General features: G+C 38.9%; 1 protein-coding gene across 2 annotated transcripts; it reads left to right on the top strand.

Moving 5' to 3' along the window:
* The first annotated feature begins 1,372 nt into the window (after positions 1–1,372).
* On the top strand, positions 1,373–25,846 carry P2RY8 (P2Y receptor family member 8). Of its 2 annotated transcripts, none has more exons than XM_036745917.1 (2): positions 1,373–1,418; positions 21,862–25,846. In XM_036745917.1, exon 2 carries the CDS (start codon positions 21,926–21,928, stop codon positions 22,997–22,999), a length of 1,074 nt encoding a protein of 357 aa, XP_036601812.1. In that variant the 5' UTR covers positions 1,373–1,418; positions 21,862–21,925; the 3' UTR covers positions 23,000–25,846. The 2 variants fall into 2 exon arrangements, with proteins under 2 accessions (XP_036601812.1, XP_036601811.1); XM_036745916.1 differs by lacking the exon at positions 1,373–1,418 and adding an exon at positions 14,135–14,211.
* Positions 25,847–27,227: the final 1,381 nt, after the last annotated feature.

Here is a 27,227-nt window from a genome sequence, read left to right as displayed (position 1 = left end):
CATTTATTGGCCATATGATCCTAGACAAGTCACTTCAGTTTTGGGGGTCTCATTTCTCATCTGTATAAATAAAGGGGCTGATCTCTAAGGTACTTTTTAGTTCTAACAATCTATAAAAACAAGACATCGAAAGAATTTTTCCCAGGCTGGGGCGGGGAGGTGCGGCGCAGGAAAAAGAGGAAGCTGAACAAATGTGCAGTAGTGGGAAAGGACAGGATAATATTAGGGAATGGTGAGCTTGGCTGGAATGTTAAATATATAAGGCGAAGTTCCATGAAATAAATCTGAAGAGGATAACACTAGGCTGGGCCTTGAATGCCAGGTTAAGGAGCTTCACTTTTTAACTTTGTGCACTGAGTGGCCATCAAAGCTTTCAGAGCAAAGGACTGTCTTGATCAGACCTATGGATTGAGAAGACTATTTTGGCAGCAACAGGAAAGAGAGACTGAAGAGGGAAGACTGGAGGGAGAGGGAAGTGTGGAAGCCATTATAATAACCCATTTGAAAGGTTTGAGTCCTGCCTGAGTCAGAGTAACTGAATAGAGGTGGATGGATGCAAAAAAAAAAAACGTAAAGGCAAAACTGAAAGGGTTTAGCAACTGATTCAAAATGTGGCCATCCACATCCAGAGAAAGAACTATGGAGCTGGAATGCAGAGTGAAGCAGTCTCTTTTCTCTTTTCTTTTGTTTTCTTTCTCATGGTTTCTCCCATTCGTTATAATTCTTCTATGCAACATGACTAATATGAAAATGTGTGGAATAGGAATGTATCTGTACAGTACATATCAAATTGCATGCTGTCTTGGGGAGGGAGGGGGAGAAAACTTGAAACTTCAGGAAATTAATGTTGAAAACCAAAAATAAATTTCAAAATTTTTTGATGTACTGAAGCTTCTAGTTTAATATTTAAGTTCTTAAAATAAAATATATGTGTATACATATACATGTATATATGCATTGGTATGTATATATTTAATTTTATTTTATATGTAATGTATATGGAGAGATAGAAGGGAGGAAAGAGAGCGGAAGAGAGGGAGAGAGAGACGGAGGGGGGGAGAAAGAGAGAGAGAGAGAGAGAGAGAGAGAGAGAGATACTTATGGCCCTTGAACCATGAAACCATAAACAGGCATGCTGGTTATCCTGAAAACAAGGGAAAATGCAGACTCCCAACTTAGACAATCTGAGGATGGTGGCCAAAGTTATCAGTTACTATAGATTTTACACCTGGCTGTTAACTAGTTGAGCAGAAAATTCACACTCAAAGTGAAACCTTGAACGTTTTAAAATTAGTTTGAGGAAGCTTCCTCATAGGTTCCTTAAAACAGTATCAGAGTTGTAACAGATAGTAGGACAGTTACGGAGAAAGATGAAGAAATTCAGGGCTCTCTGATTAAAGATGGCGCATATTCCAGAGGTAAGTCTTAATCCTATGTGTTGACCTATTTTTAATGTGCCCATCCAATTTCCACTGGGGGAAACCTTTATGAGTCATATCTCACATCAAGGCAGCCCTGTGGGTAACTGTCATCTTCAGTGAAAGGGAAAGAATAAAGTATGGTCTATTTTATGAAAAGACACAGAATAAAGAGTGGGTGACCTGCTAAGATACATGAGTTTTCTACAAGAGATCTTATAGCCCTACCATCTCCTGAAATCTGTACTTTTGATGATTTCAATTAACAAAATGATCATAATGGTTCATTTGTCTAGAACCTCAACTCTGTTGCCTCCTAAGCTAATCAGAGCATAGCTGAAAAGCTGGAGGGGAATGTAATGATCTCTCAGACGTCAAAGTAGATGTGATAAAGCCCATTGCTAAAGTTCACACCCATGACTCATAAAGTGGCATCATAACAGATGGCCTTGCTTCTGGGGCATGGAATAGAGTAGTATTCTTTTTCTGAAGTGATGGCAATACTTTATGTAATGAGTTGTATTTCTTTTCCTTTTTCTTGATTGAAATAAGGGAAAGTTAAATAATATTAATTGGGTAGGAATGCATGTGGAATACTCCCCAAACCCAGTATGCCAACAGAAGATTGTCTACTTGACTGAGAGGGAGCCAGGGATTATAGAAAACCCTGGATGGGCAAAATTTACTGTAATGTTAGCAATGGGCTAAGAAAGGGTAAAAGGTAGTTAGATGTTAGTTGTGTCAGCAAACATTTATTAAGTATCTACTATGTGCCAGGCACTATGCTGAGCTCTGGAGATAAAATTTAAAAAAAAAAAGAAGCAAAAGACAGTCCCTGCCTCCTTAGAGAGAGGCCATTCTCTTCTGGAGGGGTCACAAAGAAGCTAGCAGGTCCATGGACAAAAGGAAACAGGTAGCCAGCTGGGCCCAGAAAACTGTACTAGAAATTGAGTACCTTATAGTCTATAATTCAATTCAGTTTAAATCAGCAAGCAGTACTTGAGTATCTGCTATGTGCTAGGCACTGTACTAGGTACTTTACAAAAGTAAAAAGAAAATGGACTGGTTCCAGCCCTCAAAGAACTTACTACCGGGAGGAAACAACATGCAACCAGATGAGTAAATATCAAACACCTACAAATAAATTCAAGTTAACTTCAGGTTTGGAGAACATTAAAACCTACGATAATAAATGAAGTCCTCTTGAATGAGGTGGCATTTGAGTTGACATTGATGGGACCTAGGGTAGAGGTTCTAAGAACTATAATTTTCTTTTACCCATATTTCTAATTATCTTATCTGCTAGATTATTTCTAAATTTGCATATTCTATTTTCTCTTGTGAATATGTTGATGAATGGTAATTCCTCTACTGATGTGGACTGAGCATTACATAGTATTGTAGCTACTGGAAAGGACCCTAAAGATCATGTGGTCATAAGACTTCATTTTATAGATAAGTAAATTGATGCCAAAAGCTATTAAGTGACTTTGCCAAGATCACGCATGTAACAAGTAGCAGAACCAGGATTTGACTCAGGTATCCACTATTCCATCTCGCCTCCATACCTTCTTGTCATGTATGGATTTTTTGTTCATTCTTTTATCTAAGTTCCCCAAGGAAGATCTACTGAATATCCCAAAGGCCTTCTCTTGGTTCTTTTAATATTGACAGATACCAGGATGGTAGTTTGGTTGTTTCACCATTGTTATAAAAGTAGCCCATCTACTTTTCTGATAATATATGTCATCGATGATATTTTTAATGTACGTTAGTGGTCAAGTCATCACTGGAAATTTCACTGTTTCAGAGCTAAAAGAGATACTTTGACTAGATTTAGGCATTCTTGACCATAAAATCCATACTGCTGCAGTCAGTGATATTCCTTTACCTTTTGAAAATAGATATTCCGCCTTTCAACTGGCCAGAGAGCTGGTCAGCATCAGGCTCATGAAGGATATAGACAATGGAATGTAGTAATACAGTGAGAGTGCAGACTCTGGAAGTTTGGGATCCAGCTAATAATTATCAAAATTGAAATTATCAAAAATTGAGTCATCATCAAAATAAGAAATCTGCCTTAAGTATGCAAATCCTGAGGGAAATTATGGTCTACTTTCACCCACCCTGAATCTGTCATTGCCCGTTGAATTACTTGCATTTCTTTTTATTCTTCTGAGACTGTGGTGAGTTGTGATTTTCAGTCACCCATTCACTAGGAAAATATTGCTAATAACAGCTGTTTTTCTGAAACATAGTATTAAAAAGATGGGCCTTTCCAGCAGCGAGCAGCTGGAATAGGTGAAAGCCTTGAACAATTTCCTTAAGATAAATAAATAGCAATAATGATAGTACTAACATTTATATAGAGCTTACTATGTGCCAGGCACTGTAAAAAGTATTTTACAATGTCATCTCACTTGAGCCTCGGAACAACTCTGGGAGATAGCTGCTATCATTATCTCCATTTTACAGATGAGAAAACTGAGACAAACAGAAGTTGAGACCCCAAAAGTAACCCATACTGATTTCCTTCTATTCAATTCTGAGGCCAGCTTGTTGTCTTTACCACCTGTCCAAGGTATACATACTAAAAGACAAATTCAGTGGGTCACTCATCCAAATATCCAATCTGGGCAATAAATGATTTTCAGCCACTTTGTTTTTCCAATATAAACAGCTAGACCAAACTTCAGGCCCTGTAGTGGTCCAGGGCTCAATGCAAATAAGCACAACGTCATCTGTTATCGAGACTAGTTTGAATTGTACACAAGTCATCCTCCATGATTCTGGTAAATGCGCTAATGAAACTTATTATAATAAGCCATAGGAAATCCATCATTATGGTCTGTAGCATAATATGATAGAGTATGGAAATCAGGACAGTGGAGTAGGCCAGATGCAAAATTTGCAGTAATATTAGCAATGGGGGAAGAAAGGGTAAAAGGCAGCAAATATTTATTAAATATCTACTATGTGTCAGGCATTATGCTGAGCTCTGGAGATAAAATTAAAAAAAAAAAGAAGCAAAAGACAGTCCCTGCCCTGAAGGAGCTCACAAGCCAGTGGGGAAAATGGCAAGCAAACAGATATTTATAAATAAGGTATATATAGAAAAATAGGAAATAATTAACACTGGAATTGAAGGGTTGGGGAAGGCTTTCTGTTGTGATTGTTGTTCAGTCTTTCCAGTGGCAAATCTCTGTGACCTCATTTGGGTCTTTCTTGGCAAAGGTACTAGAGTGGTTCGCCATTTCCTTCTCCAATTCATTTTACAGATGAGGAAACTGAGGTAACTTACTCAGGGTCACACAGCTAGCGTTGAAGGCCGGATTCAAACTCAGGAAGACAAATGTTCCTGACTTCAGGCCCAGTGCTCTATCCTTTTGGCCACCTAGCCACCCCACACTTCCTTCAGATTTTTGTTGGGACTTAAAGGAAGCCAGGAAGGTCAGTAGAGGGAATATAGGATAAAGAATGTTCCAGGTATGGGGGTGAGCTAGAGAAAATACTCAAAGCCAAAAACACCGTGTCCTATACATGGAAAAACAAGGAGGCCAGTGTCTCTTAATCTGGGTAACTCAACAGGATCAGGAACTAAAGGTCAAAAGCCTCCTGAATCTATTCCAAGAAGGATCTGGAATTTCTGGGAAGGGAATCAAGATTAGTAAGACCTTAAAGCCCTGAAATAGAATCCTCATGAGACCTTCGGGCTCTCATTCACACCCTAGTTACTCCTACTATACCCACAATTCTGACAACTCTTGATTTTCAAGCCTACCGCAGATTGGAAGAAGCAAAATAAAATCAAGATCGAAAAGAAAGTTAAGAAAAATGGCAAGCCAGATCTAATAAGAACAAGATGTAAGGTGATATTTAATAAAAATACGAATGCAAAGTCTTACATGCCAATTTTTAAAAAACCCAACTACCCAAATGCCATTTAGGGAAATATAACTAGAAGATAGTTCATGAGGCAAAGTCCTGAAGACTATGAAAAGCATGACTCTCACTTCTTGGGAAGGAGGTAATAGATTTGGTTTGGAGCCAGGCATGCTTTAGTACAGTTTAATAAATGCTCATTGATTAATTGATTGTCAGATCAATCAATATGTTTGTCAACTTTGTCAAAAATTGATTGATATGTTTTGCTGTACTGTACTTGTTCTTTGCAAAAGAAGGTTTTATTTGTGGTGGAACCAGAGAACTAGGTGAAGGTGGGGGATGGGAGGGGAATCTCTGGGGAGTAGCTGTGGTCTTAAAAATAAAGAACAAAGAACATTAACAAAACTTTTTTTTAAAGACCTGGGGGTTTTCATGCACTGCAAACTCAATATGAATTATTAGCCTGATATGACAACTGAAAATACTAAGGAGATCTTAGGCAGTATTGATAGAAACATAATGCCAGGATGAGGAAGGTTCTTTTTGTCCAGCTGTAATATTCTATGGTTAGGCCATATCTTTCAGAGTTTCATAGATTTGGAGCTAAATGAAATGCTGTGAATCTTCTAGTCTAATTCTCTCATTTTACAGAAGACAAACCTAAGACCCAGAGAGACTCTGTTCCATGATTTGCCAAGCTCACACAGATAGTATCAGAGGCGGGATTTGAACCCAGGGCTTCTGACTATAAATCTAACGCTTTCCCCACAGTACTATGCTTCCTCTGAATTAAATGTTCACTTCTGATTGCCACAGTTCCAAAATACTTACACTTTAGAATGTGCCCAGAGAACTAACTCAGTGATGAGGTAACTGAAAACTATGTCACATGACAATTGGTCAAAAGAAGTAGGAACTGCTTAGACTGGAGAAGAAAATAATAAATGGGAATTTTTATAGCACTTTAAAGTTTAGAAAGTTCTTTATGTAAGTTGTCTCACCTAACACTCACAATGACCTTATGAGGGAAATGCTAAAGTCATTATAATCATTATTTTATAGAAGAGGAAAGTACAGCTTAAGTATCTCGCCCATTTTCATACAACTATTAAGTGGCAGTGGTTGCATGATGAACTCAGATCTTCCTGGTTCTAAATCCAGGACGCTGCCCATTATAACACAGTGCATCTTTAACTTAAGAGTAGTAATTCTCAATTTCAGCACCCAGGAAAAATTCAGATGAGTGTGGAAGTTAACTGAGTAGCCACTGCTATGGCTGACTCGGACTTGTAAAAAAAAAAAGTCATGTTAGGTGAGGAGGCTGAGAAACAGGGAGGTCAGGGTGTTCAAAGAAGAGCAGGAGTTAGGATAGAGAAGAAAACTGTGAGCCAGATCCTGCACTTATTTAGGCAGAGGGAGAGTGATGTCGAGGTCCGTAGATGGCAACAACAAAGATCCAGGCATGGATTATAAAGGTGGAGAAGTAGTTGCTGAGAGATAGAGGCAGAGGGAGGATCTAGAAGTAAGGGTAAAGGATACACCAAGCTGAGTTTGCTGACCCTGTATAAGGGGGTGTGAGAGGATAGAAGCAACCTTTGGGGAGATGTGATTCCGAGAAAAATCTGATTGTCAGTAGGTACCAGAAATTGGAAGGAACCTGAGAGAAGTAGATCCAAGATGAAGGAAAGGTTGTTACTGTTGTTTTAACAATAGAGGAAGGCATAGTGGAAAGGGAGGGAAGCAGAGCATGAGAACTGGGAAACATTAGGGATTAGTTGAATAGAGATCAGAGGTAACAGGGGAAAAAGGGTTTTTGTTAGGAGGAAGGTGGCTCCGAAATCTTAGAGATTAGAGGAGCAGGAAGTAAGAATTTGCTAGCTATAGTGATTGAGAAATTACAATAAATCAATCAATAAACATTTATTAAGCACCAGTTATGTGTCAGGCACTATGCTAAGCTCTGGGGATAGAAGAGACTAAGGACAGTCCCTGTCTTCAAGGTGCTCTCAATCTAATAGGGGAGACAACATGCCAACAAATACATGCAATGCAAGCTACATACAAGAGAACATACAAGGAAATAACTAACAGAGGGAAGGGATTATAATTAAGAGGGGTTGGGAAAGATTTCCTGTAAAAGCTGAGATTTTAGTTGAGACATGAAGCCGGGGAAGTCAGTAGGCAGAGTTGAGGAGGGAGAGCAAATCATTTCATCAATCCACCGATAATTACAAAGCATCAGTAAAGTAAATTGACTTAAAGTTCTGACTGGGATGGTAGCCAAGAGGCCCTGCAGATCCAAACTCTGAAATGGAGCCACTTTAACTGATTGGAAACAGATCTATTTGATAGGAAGCATTTCAATTATAATCACAATCATGCATAACAGCCTATTGAATGCTTACTTTGTTCGAGGGGTTCTACTCTATTACAAGAGACCAAGGGAAGCTATAAGCCATGGTCCCTTTCCTCGGAGTTTAATTGGGGGCCTGGAGATGACTAAACTTTGCCACTAATGCCAGCCTCACCACCATCTGGCTCTGTCCAAAGGACAGGCAGGGCAATTGAGAGTCAGGGGAAGAAAGGAGTAATACAGCCTAATGCGAAGGCATACCCTTGAGAAGGACAAAATTACTCATTCCCACTCTAGTCACAAGTATCTGAAAGACTGTCAAATGGAAGATAAATTAGACTTGTTTGGAGTTTGGTTTTGGTTGTTTTCTTTTTCATCTCAGAAAACCAAGCTAGGAGCAGGACATGGATGTTATAGAGAAAGGCTTGATACCAGGAAAAATTTCTTAACAATACTCAGCTATCTTTAAACCATATTATAAGGTAAGAGGAGTGTTGAAGTATAAAATGGATACTTCTGATTACTTTAAATTAAAATTTTTCTGTATAAATAAAACCTATGTAGCCAAGAATAGAGGGAATGCAGAAAAATTGGGGGGAGGGGAATTCTCACAGACAATCTCTCAGAGAGAATGTGATTGGGTCAGAATATTGTAGTGGTGTAGGAAATGATGTGCTAGTAGATTTAGAAACATATGGAAAGATTTGGACTCATAAAGGAAGATGCTATCCACTTATAGAGAAACAGATGGTAAGTGGAAATAAGTATAATGTGGTCTTACATCTATGCATTTGAGTATATATGTGCATATATGTTTATGGATATCTATGTATATGTGCATATGTATAAATATGTGTAAATGTGTGTATATATACACATATATATATCAATCTATCTATATATGTCCTCATTTAATTATAACCTTGGTCAGGGGAGGAAGGGGAAAAAATGAAGTAAAAAGTACACGGCAGAGGACAAAAAAATACAAGCAAGCAAAGAAAAGATGTACAGCTTTGAGAACAATGTGTAGTATTTATTATATAGGTTTTCTTGAAATGAAAGTTCATTGCTTTATATTGAATCCTCTCATTCTGCTGTGTACGTGGCAATAGTTTTTCTTTTTTTGTTTTGTATTTAAGTTTAGAATAAATTGAAATATCATGGAAAAACAAAACAAAACACCAACGACAAAGAACTGTTCAGCCATCCAAAAAGCTGAATTGGCTGCATTGAGAGGTAATGAGTTCCCCACCACTAGAGCTGCGAGTGGAGGCCAGATGACCAGTTTGGGGAGTATCAGAGAAAAGATTACTACTTGGATAAGAGCTACACTAGTTAGCCTCTTAGGTCCCATTAAACTCCGAGATTCTATGATTCTAATAGGGGAAGAAGAACATTTTATAGGCAGACGAAATGTTTTTGTTTTGTTTTGTTTTTTTTTAATGCCTGCTGACAGTCAGGCTGAAAAGAAGGAAACCAGAAAATCATACAAAGCATATTTGAAAAACTCAAGAAGACTAACAGTCTGAGATCTTTTAGCAGAAGCAGTGTGGCTTCGTGGATAGAGTGCTGGACTTGGAATCAGGAAACCAATCATCTGATATTCGCTCTGTGACCCTGGGCAAGTCTCTTAGCTTTGTTAAATGTATTTTTTCATCTTTAAAAGGGGATTATAAATACCTGTAATACCTACCTTGCCATTATTATGAAGCTGAAATGAGATAAAGTATGTAAAGCAAGTACTATTTAAGTGTCAATGATTCTTCAGAGCCAACACCTCTGCTACAAAATTCAGTAGATCTCAGAGTATTTTGGTCCCTTAGAACAAATGTTATTTGTAAAGATGACCCTGAGCTATCAAAAAAGGCTATGTAGATTTGAGTCTTCTTCATTTAAGAAAATAGGGAAGTGCTTACTCCATTTTAGAAAAATTTCCATAAATTGGTTAAAGTTGTTTTTTTTAACAGTTAGTACTTTAAGGGGGGTTTGGGTACAAAGAAGTTTAACATAAGGGAAAACTTCCTAATGACTTTCTTCTTGTTGTTGCTCAGTTGTATCTAACTCTTCATGACCCCATTTGGGGTTTTCTTGGCAAAGATACTAGAATAATTTGCTTTTTCCTTCCTCAGTGATTTTACAGATAAGGAAACTGAGGCAAACAGGGTTAGGTGATTTGCCTAGGGTTGCCACCTAGCTGCCCTTCCTTCTGGCTAGAGCTCTTCAAAAGTGGAATAGACTCTCTTAGAAGGTTAATGGGTCCCTCTTCATTGGAGGTGAGGTCTTCAAGCAGAGGCTGGTGACCACTAGCCAGGTACATTGTATCTGGAATCCTTTTTCTGATCATTCTAGATGTAATTTTAGGTCCTTTTCAACCTTACAATAACCCTTACCTATCTCTAGTGACTCCTTCACCATGGTCTTATGGTAATTCTGCCATTTTTTTAACTTGACTTGAAAGTTTGATAATAATAGACAGGAGTATGCTGGAATAAGCTGGAACAGAACCAACTGTTAAATTTTCAGTGTGAGCATTTATACCTGGGAAATCAGCAAATGCTACAAATTAGGACTTGATGTACTGTTTTGCTAATTGTCTAGACAAAGTGATGGAGAAAATATCAATCATGAAGATTAAACTTAAAAATGTGTAAAATTTTTAGAGAGCTGGTTGTTAAACCTTGACCAGCACGCCACTGGGTATGTTATAATGGGGATCCTTTTTCTGGTTGAAATTGAACTAAATGTCACCTTAGGTCCTTTCCAACCGTTAGACAACCTTTAGCCATCCCTAGTGATTCCTCCTCCATGGTCTTATTGTATTTTTTTTTACACCTGACTTGAGAATTTATTGGCTTAAGGAACTCCCAACAAGGAAGTTCCCTCTGCCAATGTAATGTCAACACCTACAATACTTCAGCTCTCAGAAAAGCCAATTTTTAGTTCAACCTTAAGAAAGGACACTTACATGGTATTCCAGTAGCTGTTAGAACCTTGAAAACATGGACTGCCTTTTGCTGTGCCTAGAACACAGTAGATATTTAATAAATTCCCATTAATTAACAGTTGACTTCTGCTATTAACTCCTTGTAAGCAAACATCTGCTATAAGATCGCAACTTTCATAATTCATCCTTCTACCCCTAATTCTCAGTTAGGAAAGGAAATTCAAGTTTTATGTGCTTTCTCATATTATGCCTGAAGATGAATACCTGATGAACTAATATGCTGTATTTAATAGATACCAATAAGAATGGAACTTTTAAAACTTTATTAAGATACTGGATCTACTTAAGTGAATAAAAGTTTTCATCATACTTGGTTTTTCCCTTTCATTTTTAGTACCATGCAACTGAGCCAAATTTGTATAACCTCTCTGAATGTTATGAAAAATATTTACCCTATTTCTGGCACATGAGATTTCAAGGTCTATTTCTGACATCAAAACAAAGATGAATGCAATTTCAATTACATCTATACTATCACTGCAAAGTAAAAAATGGAAGCAAAAATCAAACCAAAAGAAATACACAAATTCAGGCCAAAAACTAACATATGTGTCTGTCTTAGGATCCACCAACATTACCAAAGTATGTGCAAATGAGGGGATTGGTCAACAGACAGATAACCTGGAAGATGCTTTTACCTTTTTGATCCTATGATCCATTCAAAAGAAAAAATCAAGCCTAATGGCCATAAGGTATCTTATACATAACAAGGCATTCAGTAGACACATGCCTGCTAGAAATGTGGTGGGTTTTTTTGTTAATTTTAGATTATTCTAATCTAAGCATTTCTGCTTAGGGATAGAACCAAAAATGGGCAGAACCACCACATAACTCTGAAATGTCTCTTTTTCTCATGAAAATTCATAGTTCCAATTATAGCATTCCTGGTCAACAGACAAAATTTGACATTATAAAACATCCTAACAGAGCTCAGGGTAAAAGTTCAGTTAACTATTCTCTTTTCATCAAATAGTCACCCTTGAAGAATTATTTTGTTTGTTTCTTTTTCCGTTTAATTCCTGAAACCATTAAATCCCTCTTTGTCCCCTCTCTTCAAAGATTCCATTGTCCAACTAGTCGATACCACCATTAACCAAAGTAATTAAAAAGACTTCTTCCTTCTCTTAGATTGGAGGTTCTTAGGATTTTGTGTGTGTGTGTGTGTGTGTGTGTGTGTGTGTGTTTGTGTGTGTATGTGTGTTGTGTGTTTCATGAACTCCTTTGACAGGCTGATGAAGCCAAGGACACCTCAGGAAAAAAAAAGGTTTCCTTTAAAAAAAATCATTATTGGAGGAAATGCCAACTCGCAGTTGGAGGTTAGTGAAAATAAAATTTTCTCCTCTAAGATCACAGATCCTTTGAATTATCCCTATGAACCTGTTGGAGATCTGTGGACACTAGATAAAGAATGTCTATCTTAGTCGGAGACTACTCTAATCCTTCAGGGCATGAAGAAAGAGGTTACTACTCTTAGGTGGATTAAGGTGCCCCTTGTCCTCATCTAATCTCTGCCCTAATTATTTCGAGAGAAGAGTCCCTCTTGGACTTATCAGAGACATGAGATCAGGATATTGTTTTGAATGGATAGTTCAAGAGACAGATATGTTTTTTATTTAAGATTAGTATGAAGGCTTTAGATTAGGATAATTTTGAATACTTTCTTAATATTTCCAAAAGAGGAAAGAGAGGACAAATAACCCTTTATGTTGGATCTTCATTGGTGCTTGCTTTCTGTGTGTGCTTAGATTGTCAGTCAAAGGTGCTGGGTGGCAGATTTCTGAAGGCTCTAGTCATCAAGTCATCTAGCATTCTTGAAACAATAGAAAAAGAACTGGATTTAGACTCAGAGGACCTGGGTTCCAACTGAACCTTAGTTTCTTCATCTGTAAAATGGGGAGGATGGACTAAGTGGCCTTTAAGATCCCTTCCAGCTCTAAATCTATGTTTCTGTGATCCTATAAACCATGGTATATAAAGTGCCTGATATGGCCAGTGTCTCATTAGAAGTACACTTTCTTCACTGGATATGGTATCTGTCCTGGAAAATTTGGGAAGAACATTTGCTAAACTTATTAGAAATAGAGTGAGCAAGGGAAAGTATGGGTGAGGAAATGATGAGCAGTTGTAAATATAACCTGATTGTTTTTCATAGCTTATGTGAACCTGATTGAGAGATAACCAGACATAGCAGACAGATAGCTAGCTGTGGAATCAAAAACACTTGGATTTTCAAGTTCTGCTCTGACACATAGCAGTCATATGGCCATGGGGAAATTGCTTAACTTCTCAGTGTCCCACCCAGTCCTCTAAGAATGTATGTTACGGGTAAGTTGTGATCTGCATTGGCAGAAGAAATTTTCAACTTGAGTTGCTCACCAATGAAATCAAGGGTCCAGACTCTCCTCCCACCACCCCACCAAAATGAACTTAATTGTTAATGCAACTAAACAATTGTAACCTGGTGATTTTTGTGCTTGGGACAAGTTTAGGGAACGGAAGCTCATTCGGGATGCACTTCCTTTTCCCAGGAAACCAAAAGGTTTCTACACTGCTGGTACAGGACGGAGAAAGGATAGACTAGGATAAATCTACCACCCCCAGGGAAGGGGATAAATAGGAGAGGAAGGATCTTCTGGGATGACTATCACCACTTTCACTTTAAGCCTAATGATGAAATTGACACCCTCTAAATTTCCTGCCTCTGGGTAAAACTTCAGTTTTCCTTTCTTAGGGCTCTGCAGCTGACTCTTACAGTCGGTCAACAGTATAATCAAAGATCAAAACTAGGAAGGAGAGTTTATTAAAAATATCGGCCAGTCATACCAACTGCCAAAATAATATTTTACAAAATATTCAAAGGTAATCATTTATACCAAGTGATGTGGTCCTTTTACAAATGTTACTATAATCAGGATCATACAATTCAAAATGTTACTATAGTGTTTGTTTTGCTTCCTTGCGCATAATTGTTACAAGGATTTCATTTTTCTTTTTTTCGAGTTGGGGGAGGTAGAAGGGGGGAAAATGATCATTAATTGAAAAAATTAAATGCAGCATAAATGTTCCCATGCTCTAATAATGCATATCATGTCTTTCTTCCCCCCACCCCCTACCCCACCCCAGCTTTATACTACATTTTGATTGAAGTTTGTCAAAGCCCTAAAGCTTTGACTTGGAAACTCCACCCTGTGAAATACTAGGTCCCTAGGGATCAACCAGTTTAGTTTTCCTTAGGCTGTGAATGCTAATCTGGTGCAATTAATGTTCTTGTCTGCCTCTCCTGGGGTCTGTCAGTCTTACGTTGATCAGAAGAAAAAAAAAACCCATAAGCTTGTTGGAACAAAATTATCTTTTCACTCGTTTGCTGAAGATGTGAATTCAGGAGCTGCAAACCACAAATTCATTCTTTCTCTGCCCATTGGTTCAGGAGATTTGCGAGCTGTCTCTTTTGCATTTGCATTCTTGCATGAAAAGGTTATGCCTTGCCAAACCAAACAACAGACAGGTGTCTCTAGTACATACCACTGGCTCAAAAGAAAGACTCAAAGAAGGTAAGATCCAACTTCTCTTTAGCTAAAATGCTATGTGGTCAGCTAAGAGCTCATATATCATTTAGCGACAAGGAAAATATTCAGAGAAACTCTCTCAAGCCTTAAAATGCTTTGCTTTTGCTTATACTCTGCATCTCATCCCCTGTTTTGTGCCTTTACTCAGGTTATCCTTCATTCCTAGCTTTAAAGGCTCAACTTAGAGGCCACCTCAGGCTGTTAATGCACTGAAATTATATTTACTCTCTAGATGTGTTAATTCCCAAACATGAAAATATAAGCATCTTGAGGATAGGGACGGTTGGGGTTTTATCTTTCTATCTCCATTATCTGGCACAGTGCATCAAATAATGTCAGTTTTTAATAAATGTTTATTGAATGAATGAATGAATGAATGAATGAATGAGTTCCATAATCACCATAGCAAGAGGGCTAAAAATAATTGTATTATTATTGCATGATATCCGGGAACAATTAGAACTATATTTGGGACAAGCTCCCTGGCTAATTAAGGAGGAAAATTGAGCAACTGAGGTTTTCAAATCAAAATTGTTGTATTGACCTACTGGTATTTATCAAGAATTGCTTGGCCTACCTGTATTTATCCTTCTGATTTCTTTCTTTCCTTAATCCATACCTGTGATTTGATTGGAGATTCCAAATTAGGTAACTCCTACCAACACTGATTAACCTCTTTTCCAATTTAAGAGTGTAAGCTTCTGGGGGCACTGAGATTTTAAGCAACAATACTGGATTCAAACAACTACTGCCTGATAGAGACAGAATTTGAGCCCTGTTCTTTCTGGTTCCAAGGTCAATTCTCTATTTCATTATGCTTCCTCTTAGTCTTTTTATTTCTTGTCAAATGACATAATGATTTTAAAGCACTTAGCCCAGAGCCTGGCATTTAGTAAGTGCTATATAAATATCATACAGCAACAACAACAAAACCTACCCCTAGGTTTTGAGCTGTTACAGTGGCTGGCCATTGGGTAGTAAATGAAAAAAAAAAAAAGACCTGAGTTTTTTACTCATACAACCAATCTGTAAACTCCTCCTCCATTAAACTAAGGAAATTATGGATAAAAGCCCTTAGGGCTATATGATGGCCTTTTGAGGCTTTGTTCCCTCCTTAAGACTGGAGACCATGATGTACAAGGATGAAGTAATTAGGCATGTGTAGGCTGGAGAAGAGAATATTTAGAGGACATGATAGGAGGAAAAATTAGATTTGGAGTCAGAAGGCCTGATTTGAATTCTGACTCAGCCACTAATGACTTATGTGACCTCAAGGGAATCACTCTACCTCTTTGGGCCTCAGTTTCCTTATCTGTAAAATAATAAAGGTTGTGCTGGATGATCTCTGAAGTCTTTTCTAACTCTAGATCATATGAAACTATTTGAAGGCCCCTCGTGCGGATGAACCATTAGGCACACTCTGGCCCCAGAGGGCAGAAAAAGGTACACTGAGTGAAAGTTTGTAGAGAGACAGCTTCTATATAAGGAAAAACTTCATGACAACCTGAATGACATACAAGTGTAATGGGCTATTTTATGAGTTCCAGTCACTAGAAGGTTTCAAGTGAAGGCTAGATGTCCTCTCAGGTGTATTGCAGAGGACATTTCTGTTGGTCAAGGTTGACATAGATGATCTCTGAAGTCCTGAGAGCCATGATTCTTTGACAAGTCACTTGGATAAATATGTCGGGAGTGTGGGTAAGGGCAGAAGGACAATTTGTCTGAGCATCCTTAATTGGAGGGACAGCCATGACTGGGTTTTATTTGGCTTTTGGAAGACTAAGTCCAGTCAAATCAATAAGCATTTATTGAGGTCCAGACATAAATTGATCTGTGGAGAGAGGTCTGATTTGGAAGCAGGGCCACAATGGAAAAAGAGAAAAGTAGTAGTGACAGCAGCAAAAAGTTGTCTCTAATATAGGACTTTCAGGTCTGCAAAGCACTTTCCACAGATTATCACATTTGATCCTCACAACAACCTTGTTCAGTAGGGGTTGTTATTATCCCCATCTTACAGGTGAGGAAAGTGAAGCAAGGAGAAATTAAAAAAAAAAACTTGCACAGGTTCACAGAGCTAGTAAGTATTTGAGGATAATAAGCACATAAGGAATACTATTATGGAGTACTATTATGGTGGACGTAGCCTTGGATTTGGACCCTGGCTCTAATGATCTTGGGTTAGAAACTTAGCTTCTCAGGGCCTCCGTTTACTCATCTGGCAAAGGAGAGGATAAATCTAACTGGTGTCTGACTTTCCTTCTACCTCTAAATATGACCTGATACTCAAGAGGGTGCTGGAGCCAGCTCCAACCAGGAGCTGATTGTTAAATTTTCATTGTGAGCATTCACACCTTAGAAATCAGCAAATGCTATACATTAGGGCTTGATTTATTGTTTTGTTGATTGTGCAGACTTCAATATAGAAAAAATGTTGATTATGCAGATTAAGCTTAAAGGTATGTCATGCATATTTTTTCCCCGGAGAGCAGCTTGTTAACCACTTACCCCCCTGCCTATGACCTATAGTACAAGTTCTTGCTGCTGCAAATGGTTTATGCTCAAAACCAGGATTCAAATTGTGGTCTTTTGCACACTGTCCTTTTGTGTCTAGACGTTCTACTTCAGTGATCTGGTGTAATGATCTGAACAAATTGTTCTGACCCTAGAGCAAAAGCTAACTTACCCTAAATATGCCATCATTTCTGATTTCTGTTCTTCCAAACTTGACTTACCTGCCCAGTGCATGTGCTTTCGCATGTGTTTGTCTGCATGAATGTCATGTAATATGTGAGAAAAGAGAATTTCTTAAATGGGTCTGTGTACTCTGAGAGTTATCATTCCTTTCCAAAGTAATTTCCCCCCTTCTCATTCTGGCTTTTAACTTTAAATGCAGTCTACTTTGATGACTTCAACCAATCAAGAAACATGTATTAAGTACGTACTAAGTGCTAGGTGGCTCAGCAACAGAGCACTGGTCCTAGACTGAGGAAAACCAGAGTTCAGATCTGGCCCCAGACACTTACTAGCTGAGTGACCCTGGACAAGTCACTTACCCTTGTTTGCCTCAGTTTCCCCATCTGTAAAATGAGCTGCACAAAGAAATAGCAAGCTACTCCATTATCTTTGCCAAGAAAACCCCAAATGGGGTCATGAAAAGTTGGACACAACTGAACAAGTGCTAGATGCTGTGCTTGAAACTGAGGACACAAAGACAAAAACTAAATATTACCTTCTTCTCTTACATTCTATCATGGGAGATGTCGTGTCCACACATATTCAGAATAAATGCAAACTAAATATTAAGCAATTATAATGGGGGTGGAGTTGAACTAGCTGCTCTGGAGAACAGGAAAGACTTCAAATAAGAGAAGAGAATTATTTAGAGATTCTAGCTATAAATATTATGAGATTTCATATTTTCTATAGGTGATTCTGATACAATGAAATTATCTATTCTTACTAACTCTCCTTTATATCCAGTCTGAAATGCCCACAGATAGGAAAGGACATATTCCTAGGTTCCTATGTCCTGGCTTTTCCTCACAGGATAGGTGGAACAGTGACTCAACTTATTAATTTCTTTTTTATTTTAGTTTACAACATTCAGTTCCACAAGTTTTTGATTTCCAAATTTTCTCTCCCTTCCTCTCCTCCTCCCTCCCCCCCAAGACAACATGTAATCCAATGTAGGTTCTACATATACCTTTGCATTGAACTTATTTACATAATAGTCCAGTTGTAAAGAAGAATTATAACCAAAGGAATGAATCATGAGAAAGAAGAAACAAAATCAAAAAGGAAGGGGAAAAAAAGAGCTAATAGTTTGCCTCAGTCTGCATTCAGACTCCATAATTCTTTCTCCGGATATGCATAGCTTTTTCCATCATGAGTCTTTTGGAGCTGTCTTTGAACCTTGCATTGACGAGAAGGGCCAAGTCTATCAAAGTTAGTCCTTACAGGAACCGTGTGTCTGTAATTGTGTATAATGATCTCCTGGTTCTGCTCCCCTCACTCAGCATCAGTTCATACAAGTCTTTCCAGGTTGTAATGAAGTCCATCTACTCCTCATTTCTTATAGAACAATAGTATTCCATTACATTCATATGCCACAGTTTGTTTAGCCTTTCCCCAACTGATGGGCATCCCCTTGACTTCCAATTCTTTGCCACTACAAAAAGAGCTGCTATAAATATTTTTGTACATACTGGTCCATTTCCAACTTGTGTGATCTCTTTGGGATACAGCACTAAAAGTGGTATTGCTGGGTCAAAGGGTATGTACATTTTTATAGCCCTTTGGGCATAGTTCCATCTTGCTCTCCAGAGTGGCTGGATCAGTTCACAACTCCACCAACAATGTAACAATGTTCCATTTTTCCCATATCCTCTACAGCATTTATCATTTTCCTGTTTTGTCATGTTAGCCAATCTGACAGGACAGATGTAGTACCTAAGAGTTTTTGATTTGCATTTCTCTAATCAATAGTGATTTAGAGCATTTTTTCATATGACTATAGATATCTTTAATTTCTTCTTCTGAGAACTGCCAGTTCATATCCTTTGACCATTTCTCAATTGGGGAATGACTTGTATTCCTATAAATCTGACTCAGTCCCCTGTATATTTTAGATATAAGGCCTTTATCAGAGACACTGGTTGTAAAGATTCCTTCCCAATTTTCTACTTCTCCTAATCTTTGTTGCATTAGCTTTGTTTGTACAAAAACTTCTCAATTTAATGTAATCAAAATTATACATTTTGCATTTTGTAATGCTCTCTGTCTCTTGTTGGGTCATGAATTCTTCCCATTCCCATAAATCTGACAGGTAAACTATTCCTTGATCTCCCAAATTGCTTATACTATCAGCCTTTATTCCTAAGTCATGAACCCATTTTGGGAAAAAGAATTTATTGGCCCTATATTGATCAGGCCAGCCAATATCTCACTTGTTTGGGCCCCAATTCAGATAGACCTTTCAAGAATAACTTCTTCCCAGGGCAACTAGGTGGTGCAGTGAGTAGATCATCAGCTCTGGAGTCAGCAAGACCTGAGTTCAAATCCAGCCTCAGACACTTGACACACTTACTAGCTGTGTGACTTTGAGCAAGTCACTTAACCCCAATTGCCCTGCCTACCACCCTCCAAAAAAAAAGAGTAACTTCCTCCCTCCTCACCTATATGAAACTTTTGCTCCAATCAGATTGGCCTTTACATGGTAGCCTTGTCATGCCTCACCTTTTTCTGCCTTCAATCCCAATGGATTAAGGTAAATGAGTTACAGGTTCATGACCAAACCAAAAATAGAAAGCATTATGAAATGTAAAATAGATAATTTTGATTATATTAAATTAAAAAACTTTTGCACAAACAAAATCAGTGCAACCAAGATTAGACGGAAAGCAGAAAACTGGGAAACAAGTTTTACAGCAAGTGTCTGTGAGAAAGGACTCATTCCTCAAATATATAGAGAACTAAGTCAAATTTATAAGAGTACAAGCCATTACATAATTGATAAATGGTGACAGGATATGAACAAGCAGTTTGCAGGTGAAGAAATCAAAGCTATCTATAGGCATATGAAAAAGTGCTCTAAGTCACTTTTGATTAGAGAAATGCAAATTAAAACAACTCTAAGGCACCACCTCATACCTCTCAGATTGACTAATATGACAAAAAACCAAAATGATAAATGTTGGAGAAAATGTGGGACAATTGGAACACTAATGCGTCGTTGGTAGAGTTGTAAACTGATACGACCATTCTGAAGAGCAATTTGGAACTATGCCTAAAGGGCAACCAAACTGTGCATATCCTTTGATACAGCAATACCATTACTAGGTCTGTATACCAAAGAGGTCATTAAAAAAAGGGAAAAGGACCTATATGTGCAAAAATATTTATAGCAGCCCTTTCTGTAGTGGCAAGGTATTTGTAATTGAGGGGATGCCCATCAACCTGGGAATGGCTGAACAAATTGTGGTGTATGAATATAGTGGAATACTATTGTGCAATAAGAAATGATAAACAGGCAGATTTCAGAAAAACTTGGAAAGACTCGTATGAACTGCTGCAAAGAGAAATGAGCAGAAACACGAAAACATTGTACACAGTTATCAGCAACATTGTGTGATGATCAACTATGAATGACTCAGCTCTCCTCAACAACATGGTGATCCAAGACAAGTACAAAGGATTCATGAAGGAAAATGCTATCCACATCCAGATAAAGAATTGATAGATTCTGAATGCAGATCAACACACACTTTTTTTCCCTTACTTTATTCTTTTTTAGTTTTTCTTTTCCTTTTGATCTGTTCCTTCTTTCACAACTGTGACTAATTTGGAAATGTGTTTAACATAATAGCACATATATAACCTATATCAAATTGTCTACCATTTTAGGAAGAGGGGAGGGGAAGGAAGGGGGGAGGGAGAAAAATTTGGAACTCAAAATCTTGTAAAAATCAATGCTAAAAATTATCTTGACCTGTAATTGGGGTGGGGAGGGAAAATACTGTTAAAAAATCTAAATGGATTCACCATCCTCCTATACAGAATACCTTCTTTCTTCTCCATTTGACTAAATCCCACTTCAAGCACTGGCTCAAATTTCTGTTTCTGAATATTGTCTAATATTGCTAGTTAAGCTTTTTATGTGTGTAGTTCTCTCTAAACATATCTCAAGCTCCTTAGGAACAGGAATCAAATCTGATGCATGGGGTACTACCAAGGAGGGTAGTCTTTGAGAAGGACAGCAATGAGGAAGTCTGAGGACTTGGGGATTGGACCATGGGAATTGAGTATAATTGGGAAGGAGAGAGAGGAAAGTAAGGGAGTACTTCACACACTACTTCACAGTTTTATAAAGGGTTTAAGCTAGTCACAGGCTTAGTAATAGTGCTGATCACTCACACACACACACACATACACACACACACACACAAAATAAAAGATATATCATTGCTATAAAAAACTCCTTTTATCAATGCAGATCAGCACCTATTCTACAATATTTAATCTTAGAGCAAAGATACTTAACCTGTACAGGAGTCCATAGACTTTTGCTTTTTAATATTTTAATAACATTTCAATATAATTGTTTTCCTTTGTTATCCTATATATTTTATTTTATACACATAAAAACATTAACAGAGATAATGCTGAATCAACAGCTAGAATAACAATGGATAATGATCTGGAACTGGAATTAGAAAGACCTGAGTTCAAATCTAGCTTCCATCTACCTCAGTTTCTTCCTCTGTAAAATGAGGATAACAGTAGCATCTACTTCCTAGGTTTGTGGTGAGGATAAAGTGAGATAATAAAAGTTTTCTGCAAACTGTGAAGTGCTACATAAACTCTAATAAAAAAGAAAACATGGGGCAGCTAGGTGGCACAGTGAGTAGAGCACTGGCCTTGGAGTTGGAAGGACCTGAGTTCAAATCCAGCCTCAAACACTTGACACACTTACTAGCTGCATGACCTTGAGCAGGTCACTTAACCCCAATTGCCCTGCCTAACTCGCTCCAAAAATTTTTTAAAAATAATTTTAAAAAATCAAAATAAATTAGGATTAAATTCACTATGCATTTTTGCAATGTGTTCCTGATTATTTCTGTTTTTTTTTCCTTTCAGACTTTCAACTGAACATTCAGGATATGATCCCTCTGGTGTTGAGAGATCCACAAACTTGTGAATTATGAATAGCAACATATCCCAGCTAGATAACGAAACAATACGGATGCTTGAGAACCGAACCATTGCTGTGGTCCTCCCAATCGTGTACTCGTTGGTGGCCCTCATCAGCATCCCTGGGAATCTCTTTTCCCTCTGGGTGCTTTGCCGAACCAAACCCAAATCACCTTCTGTCATTTTTATGATCAACCTTTGCATCACTGACCTCATGTTGGCTGTAGCTCTTCCTTTTCAGATCTTCTATCACCTGAACAACAATAACTGGACCTTTGGGAATGTCCTCTGCAACCTGGTGACAGTTGTCTTCTACACCAACATGTACTCCTCCATACTGACCATGACCTGCATCAGCGTAGAGCGGTTCCTGGGAGTTGTGTACCCCCTGACCTCTACTAGGTGGAGAAGGAAGAGATATGCGGTTTTGGCTTGTGTAGGCATATGGCTCCTTTTACTGCTTGCCCTGTCCCCCTTGGCTATCACAGACCTGACCTATGAAGTAAAAGCCCTGGGGATCATCACCTGCTTTGATGTCCTCAAGTGGAATATGCTGCCCAGCCTTGCAATGTGGGCCATCTTCCTCTTCACCTTGTTCATTCTTCTCTTCCTCATTCCCTTCATTGTGACTGTGGCCTGCTACACTGCCACCATCCTCAAGCTGATTCGGACTTCAGGAAGATATGGGAATGGACAGAAAAGCCGGTCCATCTGTCTCGCTGGCATTGTCCTCCTCACCTTTGTCACCTGTTTTGCTCCTAACAACTTCATACTCCTAGTGCACATGGTCAGTCGCCTATATTTCAACAAGAGCTATTATCACATCTATAAGCTTACGCTCTGTCTCAGCTGCCTCAACAACTGCTTGGACCCCTTCATTTACTACTTTGCCTCCAAAGAGTTTCATCAGAAATTAAGGAAGTTCCTCGGCAAAAATGCGCTCTTCAGTGATAGCTCAGAAGCCAGAAGGGAAAGTTTATTCTCTGCCAGGACACTGTCAGGCCGGTCAATGTCAAGCGGACAGGGGGAAGGGTCAGCTGGAGGCAGCCGGGCCTGTTTGCAAAGGCAGGAAAGTTTGTTTTAATGATAGTATGTGAGCCAGAAGGGCAAAGCTGAGGCCCATGAGAGACGAATGTGAAAGAATGAAGGTAAAAAGCCCATCTTTTTCAGGTTTGAAAAAGGCTTGAGGTTTCCTCTCTTGTTATTAGAGGCAGTAAAGGTCCTTTCTTGAGGAGGTGGCTAAAATGAGCTAAAGTGGAAATACTTCCTATTACATCAGGCACAGAGTACCCTGTGGGCTTCAAAGGCATGGATTCCTGAAAAGAAAAAAAAAGGAAAAGCAAAGCAGTGAGAAATAATCAGGTCCATTCTCTGGGTAGGAAGTCAGAGATTAAATACTTCTTAACCTGGAGAGACAGAGAAGAATGCCTTTCACAGACTCAGCTACTTTCCTACCTCTGTCTCAACTACAGATTCTCCTTCAGCAGGACTGTGCTCATAGCCCTTGACATACCAGATACATCCTCCCCTCCTGGCCCTGTCTTAGGGTCAAGTGTTGGACTAGATGACCCCCGAGATCCTTCCAGCTCTAAAGCTATGATCATATGACTTTATGTGCTCACACAGCCAGGTTTTTCCTTGTCATTTGTCGTTTGGGAGTGTTTTCTGATAAAAAGACTAATCAAGCCACAGTGGAGGGTTATAGATGAGTGGGCATTTTTTGAGTGGTAAAGGCATTGGCCAGGTCCAACCATCCCTAAAGACCAAGCCACCACACAGGTCATGAGCAATCCACATTGGGTGTTCACCAAGAACTGACAAGATGACCCATGACACCAGACTGTCTTTGCTGTGGTAAATTTCTGCAGCCATGGAAAGACATGGTTTGAGAGTTCCTTGTTTGGGGTATGCCACATCCTCTATGAAAAAAACAAGAGAAAGCTACATGCTAAGTAGTGTCTCCAAGTGTACAATGTGGTATCAGGTGCACCATTCTAACTGTATCGGATCAGCATTAACAGAGCTGCCCTTAGAGCAGCCTCTTGCCACTAGACTTGACAATTCTCTCATATGCCTGATGGTAAAATCAGGCTCTTTGTGTGCTCCTGAGCCTTTTGATGTGGTTTAAGTTTCCTGACATATGTCTTTCTATACCTAAGTCTTCCTCTTTCTGAGAGTTGCCAATTTGTGACATTTAGCTAAATAATATTGCAGAGATGAACCAAGCTGACCTCACTGAAAGTTAATGTGGTTATGGTGGGCAATGAAAACTGGGGGGGGGGGGAAGGATGATAGCCTATGGGTAAGTGAGGCAAAGGGATTGGTCTATCCTTTGCTTGCAAAGCTCTAGAGTTAGGAATATACTAGGTATAAGACCCAGCCCTGCTAAAATGGTATCAAGAGCTAAAAGGCATAAAAAGAGAGGGGGGTGGGGAAATGGTGAAGGAGGGGAGAAATTAGATGTATGATTTCATTTGTATATAGACCTCTTAGTGAGTAAACTCACAGACCTTCCCCTAACCCAAGGATTTTTCCACAGCAGGAGTAAAAGAGAGGGAAGAGAGTGGGCTGAAGTTGGAATCAGAGAACTATAATACTGGGAGGCCGAGGACTGGTAGTCAGAAAAACCTGGGTTCTGGTCCTAGATACACCATTGGCTTATTATATAACTTTGGAGAATGTACACTCATGATGAGCCAACTATGGATGTCCTGCTTGTTTATCCGGAATTGACTCTCACAGAGGGTACACCTTGTGTTAAGCCATTTGTCTGAATGGGAACCCTATCCACCAAAAGAGTTTCCTCCTCTGTAAAATGAAATGATTATCCTAGAAGTTCTCTGAGGCTGCTGATAGTCTATGTTTTAAGCTAGATTATGGTCCTTCTTCTGCTCTACAGACTCCCCTTTATCTGAAGTTTGTGAATTTTTATAAGGATTAGCCATCACATAAGGGCACTAATAAACTGAGATGTGCCAATGTTTCTGAATGTCAATCTATTTTTCATTGTATATTGTTGGGATTATCAGGGCAGGAGAACGTTCTGTTGCTCTTGACCTTATACCAATAGAACATGAAAATACCTGCAGTGTTGGATGGGGGTTGAGGAAAGTTCGTGGAAACAGAGTCACAATTATGCCAGGACAACTGGGGCTGTGTCCCAGGGAACTGATATCAAAGGTGATGCTGCTCATTCTGAGCTAAGACCAACCTCCCTTCCTTACTTAGTTATAGGGCCACAACCTTCCACCTACAGCATCTCTCCCATGTCCCTCTTGTGGTTCCTTTTGCCATTACTGCATTGGGACCAACCAAGGCGAATCACCCTCTGTCACATGGCCAAACCTGAGGCCCTAACATCTGTGGGTTGTCCAAGATCATCAAGGCAACCGAGATCAGGGACAATGAACTTGTCCCTGCTGCTTGAATTCCTAGTTTATACCTATTAACATGAGAAGAGAGCAAAATGCAATGTTGTTTTGTTATCCAAGATACTATACTGATGGTTTTGCTTAGCAGGATAGAATTTTACCAAACGTCTTAGCAAAAGAAGTCTTCGCCTGGTTTGCAAGTCACAGAAGAAAAACTGCATGACCCTGTGGTGAGCTGTGCAAATAAAAAGCATGCCAGGTGTGTGTATATGCTTGGGGGAGGAGGTGACGAAGAGAAGGGGAAGCATGCCTACCCAACCAGCAAAAAATTGTGTAAAATAGATGTCACTTGTTCTGAATACAAAATACAATTGGACAAACCTTGCTATGGCCAAGATCTGCTGTAGAGTGACCCTGGAGTCAGAAGAAAAGGCTTTACATTTTGCATACTGTTCTTTTATTTGAAATGCTAATGTTGACTGCATGTTATTGTCTACAGCAGGCATTCATTCTGTTTGGTTTGGGTGTTCATGCAGAAGGCTCAGCGTGGGGAACTTATAAAAGACAAGTTTAAACAACTTTTGAACAATGGAGGGGAGGGAAAGGGGTGAAGAGGGGGAGGCAGAGAGATTGGTCAGATGCACTTTCATGGTCAGTCAGCTGTGGAAGGCCTGCTTGTTTGGCCAGAATTGACCCTTGAAGAAAATATGCCTTGCAGGAGGTAATTTGGCTGAATAGGAGCCCTACCCTGCAAAAGAGTCCAGAGTTCATTTATACTACAAGGGGACCTAGGTGGTTGAGAAATACAGATGTTCTGCATGTTCTTCTTTAAACAATATATAGTATATCTACCACACCAATGCAGGAGATAGAAAAATATGTAGGCAGATCTATATAGACACATATATCTGTACAGATATCTATATTGATATTAATATATCTATATCTGTATAGATATATATGTGACTATATAGATCTGCCTATCTCTTTTGTGCATGTAGATATATAGATATCATGTATAGATCTGTAAATATCTATGTGCATGTATATATATTCCATGTATATAGAATATATGTATTCTATGTCTCACTTTAAAGAAGCTGATACCGAATCAACTGAAAAATTATCGTAGCCTTTTTCCTTTGATGTAGAAAGAGAACTGGGATGAAATGAGAAGACCTGGATTCTAGTCCTGGCCCCGCACCTGTGACTTAAGCTGGTTATGGCATCCTCATCTGGACAATGGGGATGATGCCTGCTCTGCTTACCTCACAGGACTGTGAGGATTGAATGAGATCAGGGGCTTCATAAAAATAGAATGTTCTATATAAATTGAAGGCAATTCATTCATTTAGCAGGCATGTATTAAGCCTCTGCTCTGTGGCTGACGCTGCTCTAAGCAGGCATACAATGACAAAAACTGAACAACCCCTGCCCTTGCAGAGCCCAGGCTCTGGTTTCGCTTACCTTCTTTTCTCCAAATGATATCGTATTCGCTTAAACATTAAAATTTAGAAATTCAAAAAATTCTGTCAACAAAGTCCTCCATGGTTGAAATTATAGAAACTCACGTCCAAGGGAAATACTCTACCCTTTCTTCATCACCTTTCAACATTTTACCCGTTCTCAATCTCAGACTATATGAAAGAGCTAATCATAGCCATTTGTGTGGTGGTACTGCGACAAGAAGTCATACCCGATAATGTAGAGGACCCTGAAATCTCTTATTTCTCAGTTAAACCAGAATCTCTGTATAGATTTGGAGGGTGAATGGTTGACTTCATAGGCCACAGTCTTGCATCCCTAACTTTCCAAAGGCACCATGGATTCTATGTTGGTTCTAGAATTGCTTCAAGTTTTTTTATTTTTATTTTTATTTTGTAAGCCCTTATCCTATACTCAAAACATTCTCCCAATTTTATCTTCCCACAATAGCAGCAA

Source organism: Trichosurus vulpecula, chromosome 2, assembly GCF_011100635.1.
Source record: "Trichosurus vulpecula isolate mTriVul1 chromosome 2, mTriVul1.pri, whole genome shotgun sequence".
NCBI classification, from domain to species: domain Eukaryota; kingdom Metazoa; phylum Chordata; class Mammalia; order Diprotodontia; family Phalangeridae; genus Trichosurus; species Trichosurus vulpecula.
Note: the sequence above shows the minus strand (reverse complement) of the source record. Positions and strands in the feature narration are given on the sequence as shown.

Excerpts from the sequence above, each read along its gene's own strand:
- P2RY8 (XM_036745917.1), top strand. The coding sequence starts at position 21,926 with ATGAATAGCAACATATCCCAGCTAGATAACGAAACAATACGGATGCTT.